Source organism: Haliotis rubra, unplaced genomic scaffold (assembly GCF_003918875.1).
Source record: "Haliotis rubra isolate DU_JTF1 unplaced genomic scaffold, ASM391887v1 Scf620, whole genome shotgun sequence".
In the NCBI taxonomy this organism is placed as follows: Eukaryota; Metazoa; Mollusca; class Gastropoda; order Lepetellida; family Haliotidae; genus Haliotis; species Haliotis rubra.
The window spans coordinates 184,483-200,798 of NW_025767325.1; the positions used below are offsets into that span (position 1 = coordinate 184,483).

General features: G+C 38.3%; 1 protein-coding gene across 1 annotated transcript in view; it reads right to left on the bottom strand.

Annotated features, from left to right (window-relative positions):
- LOC124256235 (inactive phospholipase C-like protein 2) overlaps positions 1 to 16,316 on the bottom strand; it is a 222,722-nt gene that overhangs the window by 74,617 nt on the left and 131,789 nt on the right. Inside the window, 1 exon segment of the mRNA XM_046690208.1 lies at positions 11,106 to 11,172. Coding sequence (XP_046546164.1) covers positions 11,106 to 11,172 — 67 coding nt within the window.

Consider the following 16,316-nt stretch of genomic DNA (forward strand, 5'->3'; position numbering starts at 1 on the left):
TATTCATGCTTCACTGCAGCATGGTATCTCAGTGGGTTAGCACTATAAAACCAGCTTAAGTCTGGGCTAGTAAAAGCAGCCATACATACACATAAGTACACACGCATGCACGTTGTCATATGAGCGAAATATTCTCAAGCACGACGTTAAACCCAATATCACCTCACCTCACCTGATAACAAAATCTCAAATTTAGATCGGACTGTTAGAGATTCTTTCTTCCCTTTTCACACAGTTATAGTATGCAAAATATACAGCTTTGTCAATGAACTATGGAGGGAAACACAAGTTGTGAATGAAGTCTGTTTAGCTTTAAACCTCATCCAAAAGGATATTTACAGAATATATCAGTACACATAAAAATTATTGCAATTTGTATCCTTTTCAAAGTGTATGGCGGCATACAGATAATACCATGAAGACCTACTCACTTGCCCATAATCCTGAGCAAGTGTGTCTCATGGGCATCAAAAGGGGCAAGTAGTGAGTGAAGATTGAGTTTTACACCGCTTTTCAGCAAAATTCCAGTAATATCACACCGGGGAAACCAGAAACACATTGTACCCCTGTGGAGAATCAAACCCAGGTCTTTGGGCGATACAAGCAAACGCATTAACCACTAGACTACCCCACCATGTCTCAAACGGGGGAGGAAAGTAGAATTTTTGGCAAAATAGGAAGTGTCCTTTCATGTTATCCCATCTGGGTTAGTAAAGTTTGCGGTTAAGATACATTCTTTCACTGATCTTAGACCTTTTCTATTCAGACTCTCTGGAAACATGTGAGTGATTGAGTTGGATATTACACCACTTTAAACAATAATTCACTCATTGATATGGGATATGGGATAGGACAATATGGGATAGGCCAAACCAAGATTTAACCCAGGATAGCAGATCCTGGCAACGTGAAAAATAACTATGAACCAGAGTGAGTGAGTGAGTGTAGTTTTATGCCAATTTTAGCAATATTCCAGCACTATCATGGCAGGGGACACCAGAAATGGGCTTCATACATTGTACCCATGTGGGGAATTGAACCCGGGTCTTCGGCACAAAGAGCAAACACTTTAACCACTAGGCTACCCCACCACCCCATTATGAACAGGAACTTCCACTGTGCCTCCTACGTTTCTAAGATATCCAAATGCCATAGTAAATGAAACGGGTGGTACTGATATGATGATACATAAATTATGACTAAAATACAACATAATGTATGGAAAAGACTTTACACAGACCATTATTACAGTGATTAAGTTTCAACAATCTACAAACCAGTGATTTATTGCTCCTTAAATAGCCCTGATTAATTCTTCAGCAACTTTGAAGGGTTTCGGAGGCCAGTACAAGGGATTAACCTCCAATAAACAGAGTGATTTCCCCTGCCTATTAAGTCAGACATTAATGCAAATATTCTCTCCAGCACATTTCTCACTTTATGGCACTTCAGGATTTCAGTGTCGCACAATTAATTGTATGCATTATTTATCACCACAGGGTTTGGCTGCTATAAAAACTCGCCACACTTAATTAAATTCTGGATTTACATAATATCAATGTTAAGACGCACCTAGATTCTGGATTAAAATACAAAGCACTGACACATCGAGTACTGACCATTATCAATCGAAGCTGATGCTGCAGCTGTAGATTTTGTTCATGAATTGAAAAACAAATTACACCCTCATCACAAAGTTGATAAATGTTTCAGATTTGGCATGTTGCTTCCATTTATCACGATCCAAATAATGGAATGAATTTCCTACGGTTACTTAGTGTGATTGGAAAAATTGAATTGACTAGAAAATATTTTATATGGTTGGATATTTCAAAGATTTTCAAAATCACTTCAGTGACCTAAATTCAGCATGAAAATCCTTGTCACAACACCCATAATAATGACAGAGTCCCTAAACTCAAAGAAAACATCAATATATCTTGAGGACTCAAACAACTCCCAAATTTAAAACAAATTTTGTTTTTTAAGAACAAATAAAGGTATTATCACAGAGACTTGACCCAAAGAGAAACTATTCTTGGTTCAGTTAAGCTGTTTTGTTTTGTTGAATGTATGTTGTTTAATGCTGCACCCACAATTTTCCAGCTATATGATGGCAGTCTGTAAATAATTGAGTCTTGACCAGACAATCCAGTGATTAAGATCATGAGCACCGATATATGCAATTGGGATACGATGAATTGCCTATTACGACAAGCATGGGTTGCTCATCGGAAGGCCAATTGTAACCCAGTTATTCTAAGGTCTTTCTTGAATGAGTGAGTGGGTATTGTGTTACTCTACATAATATAAACAATAATGATCACATCTGGTCCTGGCACACCAGTGGAGACATATTTAAGGAACAACCAGCACATGATCAGTCAGGTCAACCATTGTGGCAACTCGATCATCTTTTCTGTTCATTCTAATGACAAGAATGTTTGCCAGATGTTAGGAGTTGTATGCAGTGCATATTTTCGGCTGTCAAAAACGCCAACATTACATTATATTTTATTGCTTACAGACGTTTACTAACAATAAAAGTTTAGGTAAATTGATAAAAAAAAACAACAACACAATTTATTGTTACATTTCATTAATAACATAGTTGTATAGTTTAGTCAAATAAGAAGGTAAAAAGATCTACTTTAGGTTCAAGATATTAAATATGTTAACAGATGTCTGTTATGAGAGAAAGGTGTTTACAACGGCCTTAAAATCAGTCTGAGTAAACTTAGGCTCACTATTATTCGTTACACTGCTATATTGAGTCTAACAAAACCTAGCGTCAGCTAACCTTTGAGCGACCTATGACCGTCCAATCAAACGAGAGACGGCCAAACGAATTTAACCAATCAGACAATGACCACTTGTTTGATTTCGCGCGGGATTTACAAAACTTGTTTTGGGATTTTCTCTTCCCTGTTCGCTGACACTGATCTATCAACAAACGAAAATCCGCATAAAACACAGATAATTGACCTGCAGTATATACGCTTATGGGTTTCTAATGACATGGTTACTATTTGCTTATATTTTTGCAAGATGAAATCCTTGAATATTGACAAAAACGCTATTTTCAGCGACTCATTGCGTGTATAACTCGGAAGCGATCATGCGGAAAATAGCATTCGGAATCGTTGGAGTTTTTGTGGTAAAGGTTCAAACGGTATGTGCGAATGTTAACTTTCGTGATTTGGTAAGCTGTGTTCTGATTGGTCAGTCCAAAAGGTTAGCTGACGCAACCTTCTACTAGGTTTTGTTAGACTCAGTATAGCAGTGTAACGAATAATACTGAGCCTAAGTTTACTTAGACTGCCTTAAAATATACAATGCATTCAATAAATATATACTTTAAAGTGAACTACGACTTTTAGTTATAGTTTCCTAGTTGTATCTCTTCTTCTAATTTGCTAAAGTTAAAGTAACTTATTAAAAGGACATCAAAGACTCTGATGTTATTTTCCTATTGAGTTTTTTGGAATCTGTCACTGTCAGTCAAAAAAAACCTGAAAAATTAATAATGTGTTGTCTGAAGAAAACGGCGGGTGTGATCCAGGTTTCAGTGATTTAATATCAACTGGCTGTGTAACATTGTCTGCTTGATGAAGAAAAGAAGCAAAAATCACTTGAACATTCAAAGGAACATGAATATGTATGAAATATTCAGATTTCCATTTTGAGAAAAAAAAGGTTTTCCCTTAAGAATCTCAGAACAGTTACAGTGCTAGAGAACTACAGTATCAGAAAATTGAGCTACATCTGCTTGAAAAGGCTTAGAGGATTCAAAGACAGATGGGTGTATGACGCTCAAAAATATCTTTCAAGAAGAAGTTATTGCTACTTTTAAGTCACACAATCAGAGTCAATCCTGTAAAAAATATAGTTCTGAATTGATAAATATATAAACTAAAAACTGATTATTAACTAGAGGTATGACACTGAGAGTGAGCGAGCGAGTTTTACGCCTCTCGTAATAGCAAATATTCCAGCAACATCATGGTGGGGGACACCAGAAATGGGCTTCACGCATTGTACCCATGTGGGGAATCAAATCAAAACGGGCGAACACTTTGCAAGGCTACCCTACTGCCCCGATGACACAGATAGCCAATTGTAAACAAAGAAATACAACTTCAGGCAGAGTTACGATGTTTTTAATGTGGGGGGCATATATGATGATTATGGTAATAATTCCCCACCTGCCTTGACAACCAAACACTCTGCCTTGCTTATTTATTGACCCTCAAGTACCTGTCAACTAAAAATTCCCAACTTACCCAAATCACATCTGTCAAGCTTTAATGTCCAAAGAAACAGTGAACACTTTGTTTAAAAACAGCAAAACATAAATAACATGTAACATATGTTAGATTTTGGATTACACTTCCTTATTAAAGTACAACTTCTAGTACTTTTTTGGGTTGAGTCCCATTCGGGATTCAAACCCACACCCTCAGAGTCAGGCACCAAACCCGCTCAGCCACCGCAACTTCCACAAAAATGGAAGTCGGACAACTGGTAGTCTCGACTGCGGACTTTGTGTTCCTCTCTGATAAGTGTAAATTGGCACAGCTGCCATGGCCGAAAGCTATGATTACACAATGCCACAATGTTATATTTGGGATTACACTTCCTTATCAAAGTACAAGGGGTACACAAAGTCTGCAGTATAGACTACCTGTTGTCTGACTTCCATTTTTTGTGGAAGTCGCGGTGGCTGAGCAGGTTAGGCATCTGACTTTGTGTGCTGGCGATTTGGTGTCTGACTGAGGGTGTGGGTTCGAATCCCGAATGGTACTCAACCCCAAAAAGCACTAGAGTTTGTACTTTAATAAGGAAGTGTAATCCCAAATATAAGATGTTTCATTTGACCACTTTTTAAATGGCATTGTGTAATCATAAATAACATGACGGCTCATGAACAAACTGGATGAAAATCTAAGAAGTGATTTATTGTGGCCGAAGTAAAGTTATTTAAGCGCAAAATGATTCTCATTTCCATCACCTGACATTCAAAGACTCAAGATTTTTATTAATTACCACACTACATCTGCAACTAGGTAAAACTGACGTCTTCACTGAAGCTCATTTTCATTGCTTCATAATTGATTTTCCCAAAATATCCTCAATGTATTTTCTGGCCCTACAATGCGGCAGAGTTTTCCTGCAATAATATTTGCTGCTAAAACATGAAGCTAACACCGACATCAAACGATGACGGGTGATGTCTGCAAAAGGTTTTAATAACATCCCTTTTCACTGCACTCTCAATGTTAATTGGCATGACTGTTCAGTAGTGTGAAGTAGGTTATTGTGGGCAGACAGTCCCACCTTGTAGTGAATGGTCAACACGGTCAGCTCCCCTCTTGAGTCAAGTAAGGGGGATTTACACATAAAGGAGTCTTCAATCCACTATTGTCTGATAAGAAGGGAAACTGAATTTGTCTTATGGAGAAAAGCAGAAAAGGCAGACTAAAGAGAGACATGTTTCAATGCAAATATTATCTACCATGTTAAGTCAAAGCTGAATTATATTTCGAATTCTGAGTGATGTTTGTTCATGATGTAGTCATGAATATTTCAGTCTGTAATCAATACATAGTCATAGTACCTGTGACGTGAACCGGTGAAGATCCAACTGCCTAGATGGATGCTCAGGATGCTGATCACTGGATTGTCTGGTCCAGATTCGATTATTTACAGACCGCTGCCATACAGCTAGAATATTGCTGAGTGCAGTGTTAAACAAGGAACCAATCAGTCAAAACATGTGACGTTACCATGAGCAACAATTTGTACTGTTGGGCAACAAGGACACACGAGATGGCCATTTCCTCATTTTTGTTGCGCTTACAATAACCTGGATGACGTGCAAGCTCAGTATTATGGTCCAACGCTGGGGGACTCACATTGGAAGATATGTAAAAAATGTCTTCTACATCTGTGCCAGATATTGGTGTTGAATAGAAGGGCACACCCAACACAAGTATTGGCTATATATAGATTACAGACTAAATATGAAAATGTCATGGCATTAAAAAATGCAAAACTCTTCCTTGGAACTTGAATACCTTGCTCTCCCTCACAGTGCTGGATGCTGTTGCTAAGCTCGTTTCAGATATCAGCTGGCTTGTATAAGCTTGTGTTATAGTCTGTCAGGGTATCACATTGTTTTATATTATCCTGGTTTACTTTCTACGACCAGATATCAGGTGTATTCCTGTTTCAGACTGGTGAGAGGCTTCAAATCACAACAACCACTTCAACCATGGTTGGTAGGGATACTGAGATCAGGTACAATCCTAACTTATAATGCAGAGAAGCAGTTACAACAATATTCAAAATATGACAACAAAAAACTGTTCCAGGTTTTGGGTACAATACAGCGTTTGAAACTTAGTGCTTTTCCATGTCTGACTGGGATGCCGTCTGTTTGGCATCACAGTGACTGAGTGAGTTTTACGCTGCTTTTAACAATGTTCCAGCAATATCACGGTGGGGCACACTAGAAATGGGCTTCACAAATTGTGCCCATGTGGGGAATCAAACCCGGTTCTTTGGCATGCCGAGCGAACACCTTAACCATTAGGCTACCCCACCGCCCCCGGCATCAAAGTGAGTGCCATGACGTCATAATAGTGACATGGAGTCCTGAACTAAACCTTGCAGGGCTTGCATTGGGCGTCTCTTTATGATGGGTTAAAACATTAGGTGCACTAAACACTTTTGTGGTTTGTCATATCTGTGGGTACAGTATAATGATGTGAGAGAAAACAGACCATTTCAGAACCACCCACACTTAACAGTGGACTCAACCACTTCACTCAATATCTTCATCTGTGAGTACACATTTATTTAGAGATGGTAGAATGGAGGTAATCACTTAGTGGTTTCAGTGTACAGCAAGGTTACATGTAGCCATACTAAATTAAACATTTAAAACCGCACGCAGGCGCTTGGTCCCAAATGTTAAATTCAGTATAGTTAAGTTATCAGGTAGTCTATGTCTGTGTTGAAAACGCAGTATGTCTGTCTCGTAATTATTCTGAAATAATGGTTAGAAAAACCATGCATCCAATTTTCATGACAGTTCATGAATCATCCGCAAATGCAAAACATGCATAATTGGAGTAGAGAAAAGTACACAGCGACAAATAAAGAAGGGACATTATCGTTGTTGGAATCCCATTCTATCTCCAATCCTGACTTCCTGAAACTATTTCCAACCCAGCATCTCAACAACTCTCTGTCACACTAGATTCTTAGTGCTAATGTACTTGGAACTAATCTGTGGACAGCAAAGAAATACTACAAGGAACCATCCCTTCCCTCAAACTCAAACGATTACATGTATATAGATGATAGACACATGACAAACTAGTACATATTTTATGTATTTCTCCTCATTTTCAAAGATTCTTGACATACTCAGTGTTTAATTTCAAGATTCCTCCACTGAAAGAAGTGATGAGTCTGCGTGATGATGAAAGCCAACAGTACAAGTAACATGCCCTCAAGATAAGCAGATTGTGACCAGTTTGAAGTAAGCTGTTCTTCCAAACCCTGTCTTTGATTGAAGCTATCCACCTCAAGTGTGTCACAGAAGGCTGCAGGACATGCTAGACTTTGATCTGAAGAACCAATACAGCTCAGTCAGTAAGTCTGTCTTGCACACAGGATGAGTTATTGGGTCCACCCAACAAAGTTCCGATACACTTGGTCTTGTAACTGATCTGGTGGGAGAGGATACAGCTAATGCAGCATGTCAAAATTGAGTTCATTTTAAAAATATAGCTGATAATATTACTGGACTGACTGACTTAGGTTTTACGCCGCTTTTAGCAATATTCCAGCAACATCACATCCGGGGCAGAAAACATCACACCCATGGGGACACCAGAAATGGGCTTCACACATTGTACCCCAATATTACTGGAGTAGAACAGTGCACCAGGAAGTTTTCCATACACGTAGCTACACAGCATAGTGGTTCATGATGGATTCAATAATATTGCTCTTGTTTGAATGCATTTCATGTAGAAACTTCCCAACAGCATCCAGAAAATGGAAACATTTAAGGAGTGAATCAAAGTCATATTTATTGACATTATTCAGCTGATGAAGACAGGGCCTTATATGAGCAAATTACATGATGCGCAAAGCACTTCATGTTAAATTGTTCCTGTGAGGAACTGCCTATTCCATTGAAACCATATTTGTTAGAGGCCAAGCATCTATTCTGTTTAAGGTGGCAAAAGGACAACTCACTACTTCATTTGTCACTAATTCACAAATTCCATTTGCAGGAAGAATCAACACACCGCAGTATGAGAGACACAGCTTCTATATTTTGGACAGCGTATGGCCCAGAGTCAAATGGAGGCTGGCATATTTTAGGAGTCTTGGAACTAACAGAGGAAATACAGCATTGAAAACTCCTCATTCATAACTGAACAATATTATTTTCTTACTCACCAATGAGAAGAGTATACTTGCAAACAAAAATAAATGGCAGATTCATATTAAAGAAAATATGGAAGTAGTAACTGAACACCTTCAAGTAATTAAATCCGCACATCAAAGAGCTAACAAAAAAACTGACTATAAACACAAACACTTTCCATGGCATATCCATTTTCATAATGTTATATCAGCAACTGCTCACACTTTAAAGAAATGCTGAATAATTCTCAAGCTCACAACATATATTGCAGTTAGTCTCTCACCAACATAGGAAAGAAGTAGTTTCATTTTTTTCATAATCTGGTAACTGCTGCCCAACACATTCCTGTTTCATGGTTTGCCTCTCAGCTCATGGCAGCATTATACAGCCAAGGGCTTCACACAAAAAATACTCTGTTGGACACAAATGGTGGTTAACTGTTGGCAGCTCTGCATGCCTACAGTAAGTTTCCGGTTAAATAGGGAGCTGTCTCAAGATGTATTGATTGGCTATCGGAATTATACAGCTCCTACACATGTTTACTATTGGAAAAGGAAAAATATTATTCTCTTCATTTACACTTCCTTTTTTGCTTCATGAAAATGTTCTTGTATCCACATACTACAAGCACAAGACCTGTACAGATACTCCGCAAACAGAATGAAATCATTAATAAGTTATAAGTTTACAGGACTCATGGATCTACTGTAATTTGGTGAGGCAAACTTATAATTGTTATAGTCATAAAAACAGACAAGAAGAAAATGTTGGCAAATGAAGCTGCTGCTAGTTAACCGTCACAAAACACGATCAAAACACAGTTGAGACAAAATTCAGATCACAAACATGCAAATTCACTTAAACTATCAACGTGTATTGCATGTGACCTGTTTGGGATCTGTACTTGCAACATTGTGTTAAAGTTCATCCGTCCTGTATAGTTTGGCCACTTGGCAACAGTAAACACACACCCTGAGTGAAGCAGAAAGCAAAAATACAATCAGCCATTTGCAAACTGTTGAATCCATGTAAACCTCCACAATGCCATTTCCTTCTTACCAAACACAATTACAAGACTCTGGAACCATTATCAAAAACAAGGCATCACACGGTCATGATAAACAGTTTCACAGATCTGGTAGATAACATATGACCACAGCCCAAGATGGATTCATCCACCTAGTATATGTTTGTTTGTTGTTGAACGCTCCACTCAGCAATATTCAAGCTATATGGAGTCAGTTTGTAAATAATAAAGTCTGGATCAAACAATCCAGTGATCAACAGCAAAAGCATCAATCTATGCAATTGGGATATAATGACAAGTGCCAACCAAGTCAGCAGGCTTGACCACCCGATCCCATTAGTTGCATCATATGACAAGCATAGGTTACTGAAGACCAATTCTAACCCAGATCTTCACGTGTACTGCATTTTATGACAACCGCATCAACCTGTATATCATCTGCCTTTTTAGCCCTCATAGAGAACGACTACCAAGGTAAGTTAGGTCTTCAAGCCTGTATGAGGTGGCATTTTATAGACCAACCTCAACAATGACAGCATGTTACTATCAAAAAGGCATGGCCACAATGCCAATGGACAACTGGGTGGATCAACAAGTTATACCTTTTTGCTTTGTTCGACAGATGGAAGACATGAATGTTTTGCACAAAACTGCATGCAAGAAGTTGACAGATTCGTAAGGGTAGTGTAAACGTGTGATCAGCAATCTCACTAAATGGCCAGCCTGGATCAAGCTCAGGCAACTTAATTGCACGACAGTACAGAGATGAAATTCTGCTGCCTAATCCTGTTCTGCAGGACACAATTAACATAATGCAGCACGATAATGCCAGATCACACACACAGTGACACATGACGTGTGCAGGTCCTGCTTTGGTTCCCTCGGTCAGCGGATGCCACACAGCACTTACAGGATTACAAGGGTGCGAGCTGAATATGGGAACCAAGCCCTGTACTGTCCTTGACTTCTGCCACTTTGGTGAAACCCATGAATATGATTTTGAAAAAAAAAGAATCGTAACCAGTGTGAATCTTTGGTCTCAAACATGATCATTAAATTTTGTCACAACCATGGGACCTGAGTCTGAGAACTGCTATGACCTAGACAACTCATCCTCCAAAGAGGTTTCCGAGGTCCAAAAGCATGAACATGAAAGATATGAGTGGTAAAAGGTACTTGTCCAGACAAAGCTGTCCATGGGTTAAAGAGACAGGTATGACACTGCATGCTGGTGTATAAACAAAGGTTTACATACTGACATTCCCCCCATGCTTCTTCTGGAACAGCTCCAATGGCATTGTGGTCAACACTGAACAGTAGAGACCATCATGACTCCACATTCACTCAACTGGTCCCCGCTGCACAAAGCTATCTTAATGCTAAGGTCATCATACCTCCCATACTCAGTTTACAATAGCTTTTAGAGCCTTGGGGTCCATTTCACAAAGCGATCGTAGTGCTACGACTGTCGTAAGTCCATGTTAAAGTAATAGAGTTACGATCACCTTAGTGCTATGATCGCTTTGTGAAATGGGGCCCTGTATAGTAGTTACTACGACAGTCGTAGTGCTACGATAGTTTTGTGAAACAGGGCCCAGGCCCTTGACTTGATAGTAAGACAATACTTACCCCTTGTTCGGCTTCTAAAAATAGCAACAGGTCATCAGTGGACATGTAATCTGCATTGCTTGCATACCTGAAAACAAATAACGCTATTATTACTCCACATCAGCTGTAATTACACAAATGCATCTGGTCAGAGATTGTTTGTTGTTTCAGCAGCACTCAGCAATATTCTAGCTATAAGATAGTGGTATGTAAATAATTGAGTCTGAACAAGACAATCCAGTGATTAACATCATGACAATTGATCTACTCAACTAGGTTACGATGACATGCATCAGCCATGTCAGCGAGCCCCAGACCATCTGAACCTGTTAAGTGCCTCTTATGCAATGGTCAGAGATAAGCAAATTCAGGAAGAACTATTTCCCCGAGCTCTACCACCGAAACTATAACAAAAACAGCAGCTCAGCATCTGAGACTTGTGGAAATTTATATATATATATATTTCTAGCCTTTAATGCAATCAGAAGTTTATTTTGTTTCACATTTTCTAAGACAAGAAGAATTAAGTTCATGTTTCATTACATATAGTAAAGATTATTTAAGTAATCTGCATGTAGAAGTATTGAAAATTCCAAATAAAACCACACACCATAAATCATTTATTACTTTACCAGTCACCAAAAATTACACAGGCAGCAAACGATGATAAATGAAAAGAACACTGTGTATGACTGCTGTCAACAATGCTGAAACTAGGGTTATAATTGATACTCACCAGAGGTTGACGATCCATTTATTTTGGACGTAATAACACAACCAGCCAGGTCAACCAGCCGGTGTTGAACCAAACTACTTAGCATATACATCATATAGAAAAGTACACACCATTTTGAATAAAGATGGCTGAGTAATGGCTAATAATATGATTTTATGCATGGCCACTGTGGCAGCCATATTGAAAACTGGATTTAAACCTCATAAACAAACTGGGGGTTCATCGGTATTGGAAACAAGCCTGAGAAGTTGCAGTTTCACTGGACAAGTGATTTCTGAGAAGATGTGAGGGGGGCGGTGGGTAAAGCTTTTCTCATCACGCTGAAGACCTGGGTTCGATTCACCACATGGGTACAATGTGTGAAGCCCATTTCTGGTGTCACCCACTGTGATATTGCTGAAATATTGCTAAAAGCGGCGTAAAACCAAACTCACTAACTTTGAGAAGATGTTTACACTGGACAAACAGTCTGTAACAAAAGCTGGCTTGACTCAGTTGGATCATGTAAAAAGTAAGTCTGCTTAGGGAAATAATGTGACGGAAGGCTTTGACTCATTACCAAAAAAAACAGATTTGTCTTCTTCTTTCCTTTTAACATCAAACCAACACTTCTTTGAAGAGACATCATTCGAATCTTACTTTATTTCAATGTCAACCATCAACCTTGCGGTGTTGTGAAAATAATCTATAAACCAAGTAATAAAGAAACAGTATTTCCCCTACAACAATCAATCACAGACGGATCAAGAATATAAGCCACATTTCATTACACAGCCTTCTGGCAGAGCTGAGTATAAAAAAAACAACACCAAAGAAATTGTGAAGGTCACACTGCTGAAAAAGCACAAATCATGACAAAAAATATTTTCTTCAACTCAATTTATCTCCACATCTGAGACAGCTGTTGTACAAATCAAAGAATCCATAAACAAATTTAAATGAAGCAAAAGTGAAACTTCAATTTAAAATATATTAGGAAGCTCCACACTTACAATCACTTCACTGTAAACATAATTCTCCAAAAGTCATTACTTGAGCACAGTTTGAAATGATGATGTTGATCTTGAGAATGTTACATCAGAAGGTGTTATTTTGTGAATCTTAATCACTGTTAAATTCCCTGGCATTGATGTTTCTTGTGAAAGCAACTAAAAGTGATGACATCACAAGTCCAAAAGTGATCACATAAACCAACACTTTGATTTTCTCTCTATTCCTGTCTTTGCCAGAAGGTGCCACCAGCAACCCTGTCATCTGACACTACAATTCATTGTACAGAATTGCTTCCCCTAGCCATGTCAGGATCTGCTGATATTGGTTGAAAAATACTGTGATCTTTGGTCTGTCAGTATATATGACCTGTCAGTTTGAGCTTCCCACAATAAAAAAAATATGACATAATAACAAAAACACTATTCAAAACAAGACACCCCGCTGTGATATTGCTGGAATATTGCTAAAAGCGGCATAAAACTAAACTCACTCACTCAAAACAAGATGGCTCATCAGTATATGATCATTTCAACTAGGTGAGTGAGTGAGTGAGTTAATATTTAACGTCACATCGGCAATATTTCAGCCATATCGTGACGAGAACATTTTACATTGTAATGGAATATGTATATATTATAAAACCTGTCATCGAAAACAGTAAAGCAACTAGAGTATTACAGATATATATATGTAAAACTAGTAATTGAATCTAAAACATTTTAACCATGGGGGACAACACAATCTAAAAATGGGCTATAGATCGCTAACAACTGAAGGTAGATCACCATACTAGGGACCATGGGGACTTACAGTACATTTGCTTCCTGCATGGGCCCTAGCTGGATTTATATCATCCCCTCAGCCGTTAGCAATTAAGACATATCTAGCCATACATTAAAATTACAAATATTCTACGATTAAAAAACGGAAAGTTGAAATTTACTTTGAATGTTTTCGGACTTACGTACCCTCTCAGGAGGACATTTCAACTAGGACTTACCTAGACCAGCTATTAGGATGTTATTAGGATAGTATTTGCTGATATTAAGTCCACAGTAAAAGAAACAATAAATTCCTTATTTGAATTTAAAAAATAACATTGTATCAAAATTTCCGAAAATAACAACATTTTAAAAAATCCAATTTTGACCAATATTACAATATTGGATGAAACTGTACGTTCCAGGGGCACTTAGTTTGCAATCCTAAATAAATCCCAAAGTCGATCAGAATTCCCATAAATTGACAAGTTAAAACCAACTAACCTCTCTGTCCAACAACATGACAAATATTTCAGTGATCTAAAATGGTTGTTATATTTCAAGGCTGCGTAGGGGAGGCTATAAGCTGTCACACATAATATTTCAGCACTATCACAAAGATACCAAATGCTGGTTTCACACACTGCACACATTAAGCAAAATGGACCCAAGATAATCACTAGAAAGTGTTTTTACTTGTAAAAACAGATGTTTCCCCCTTCCCCCAATTCAACGGTGAGACCTCAAACAATTCATTTGATTCCTTCAATTTCAAAATCTCTAAGTATGAAAAAATATAATTGAAAAAAAAACTCCAAACAACTCAAACCCCCAAAAGGCACATCTACATGATATGGAGAGGCAGTATACCAAATTTGGTGAAGATTGTTCAAGTAGTTTTAGAGTAGACAGAAAATACAAAATTATGGCAAAAAATTACTATAGCCATTCAACCCCAGTGCTGCCCAATCCTCTAATGAACCCATTGTCTTCCTCCTTATCCTCATCATCCACCATTGACTGTGCTTGGAGATGGGTTAGTCTGTCTCACAGTCCCTGAGCCACAATATTTTCCCTACTGTCGACCCCTCCCTGCAATGCTAAAGCCTGAAATGAAAGTCGAGATTTCCTCAGGTTCTGAATGTACTATCTCACTTGGGCTCTTTCAGTTTAAATGGGATCATTTGTTACTATCGAAATCAAATATATTCAGCAGAGACTAGCTTTAGTCTAGATATGGGAATGAACTCTTCAGAAATCTAGCAAGAAGGTCAAAACATATGAGTGGAGAGGTCAAAGTTTAAGGTAAATCTATTCTTCAACTGTGAAAACATGCTGGTAACAGGTATAAGGTGGGGAGGCCTCACTATAATATTATTCTTAGTGTAAGGTAAATCTTTTCATTGGTACAATGCCATTTAACTTTTTGCTGTGAACATAGTGAAGAGTGTTGGCATGTTGCCAACCCAATCACAGACAGACTTTGGTGATCTGATACTGACAATACCTTTCAACAACTCCTTACAGATGACTTTCTTCTCTATATATAATCAGTACAAGACAATTAGCAAACATATCAGGTGACTAGTCTCACATCTGTCTGTAGCAACCACTGCTGTGTTTCTTCAGTGGCAAGATTACGTGTGAGTTACAACCTTCATGTCTAGACCTTCTGAAGCTGCAAGAATTTGTAAATCCCATGTACCCTTCATTTGTAGGATCCTTGGAATGGGATTTGCCAGGACAGGGCATTTAGTTATGAGGGACAGTTGCTTCAGTAGCCAGATAGGGCCACACCTTGGTAGCCTGCCTGAATATGTGAGTGAGTAAGATTAACACCGCTTTTAGCAATATTCCAGCAATATCATGGCATGACAAGCGAACGCTTTAACCACTAGGCTACCCCACCACCCCGCCTGGATATGCAGTTAACTGTTTAATATGCCAATACAGACACGCACTTAAACAGTTGGGTTATAAATATTGAGGACTTATAATGGACAATAAAAGTTACTGATATTTCGCAAAATATGATACCCAATATGATCAATCAGTTTTGTTGTAGAGGCTGGTAGCTATTGTCTGATTCCATGAGGGGCAGTGGTGTAGCAAAGTGGTTAAAGCATTCTGTGACATGTTTGTACCCTGTTGGCTTGCAACATTGTTCATGATATCAACCTGAGGTTTCTTTGGATCAGAATTCTATACATAAAGGTCGTCATGACATGCATGACTGTGGACATTTTTCTGATTTTGAAGAACATTTCACAGGAAAGTTTTCTGTGTCATTACCATGTATGAATGACTTTAGGACATTTTGGATAACAATCAGTTGATGACGTAGAAAACTATCAGCCACCCGTTTCTGGATGAGAATTGATTACATACTACTCAATTTATGATAAGGATAATCAGTTGGCATTCTATGCATATATATAACATACAATATATAAACAATTGACGTATTTTAAGACACATTTGTGTTTCATAGAAAGATAAACAATGATCCTATCAAAACTGAGTGCGCGAGTTATTTAATTTCACGCTCCTTTTAGCAATATTCCAGCAATATCACTGCAGGGGACACCTGAAATGTGCTTCACACATTGTACCCACATGGGGAATCGAACCCAGGTCTTCAGTGTGACGAGTGAACGCTTTAACCACAAGGCTACCCCACTGCCCCCTATCAAAACTATTGTAGTGTATGTTGGTAGGCATTTCATAGACGGTAGGCTGCTT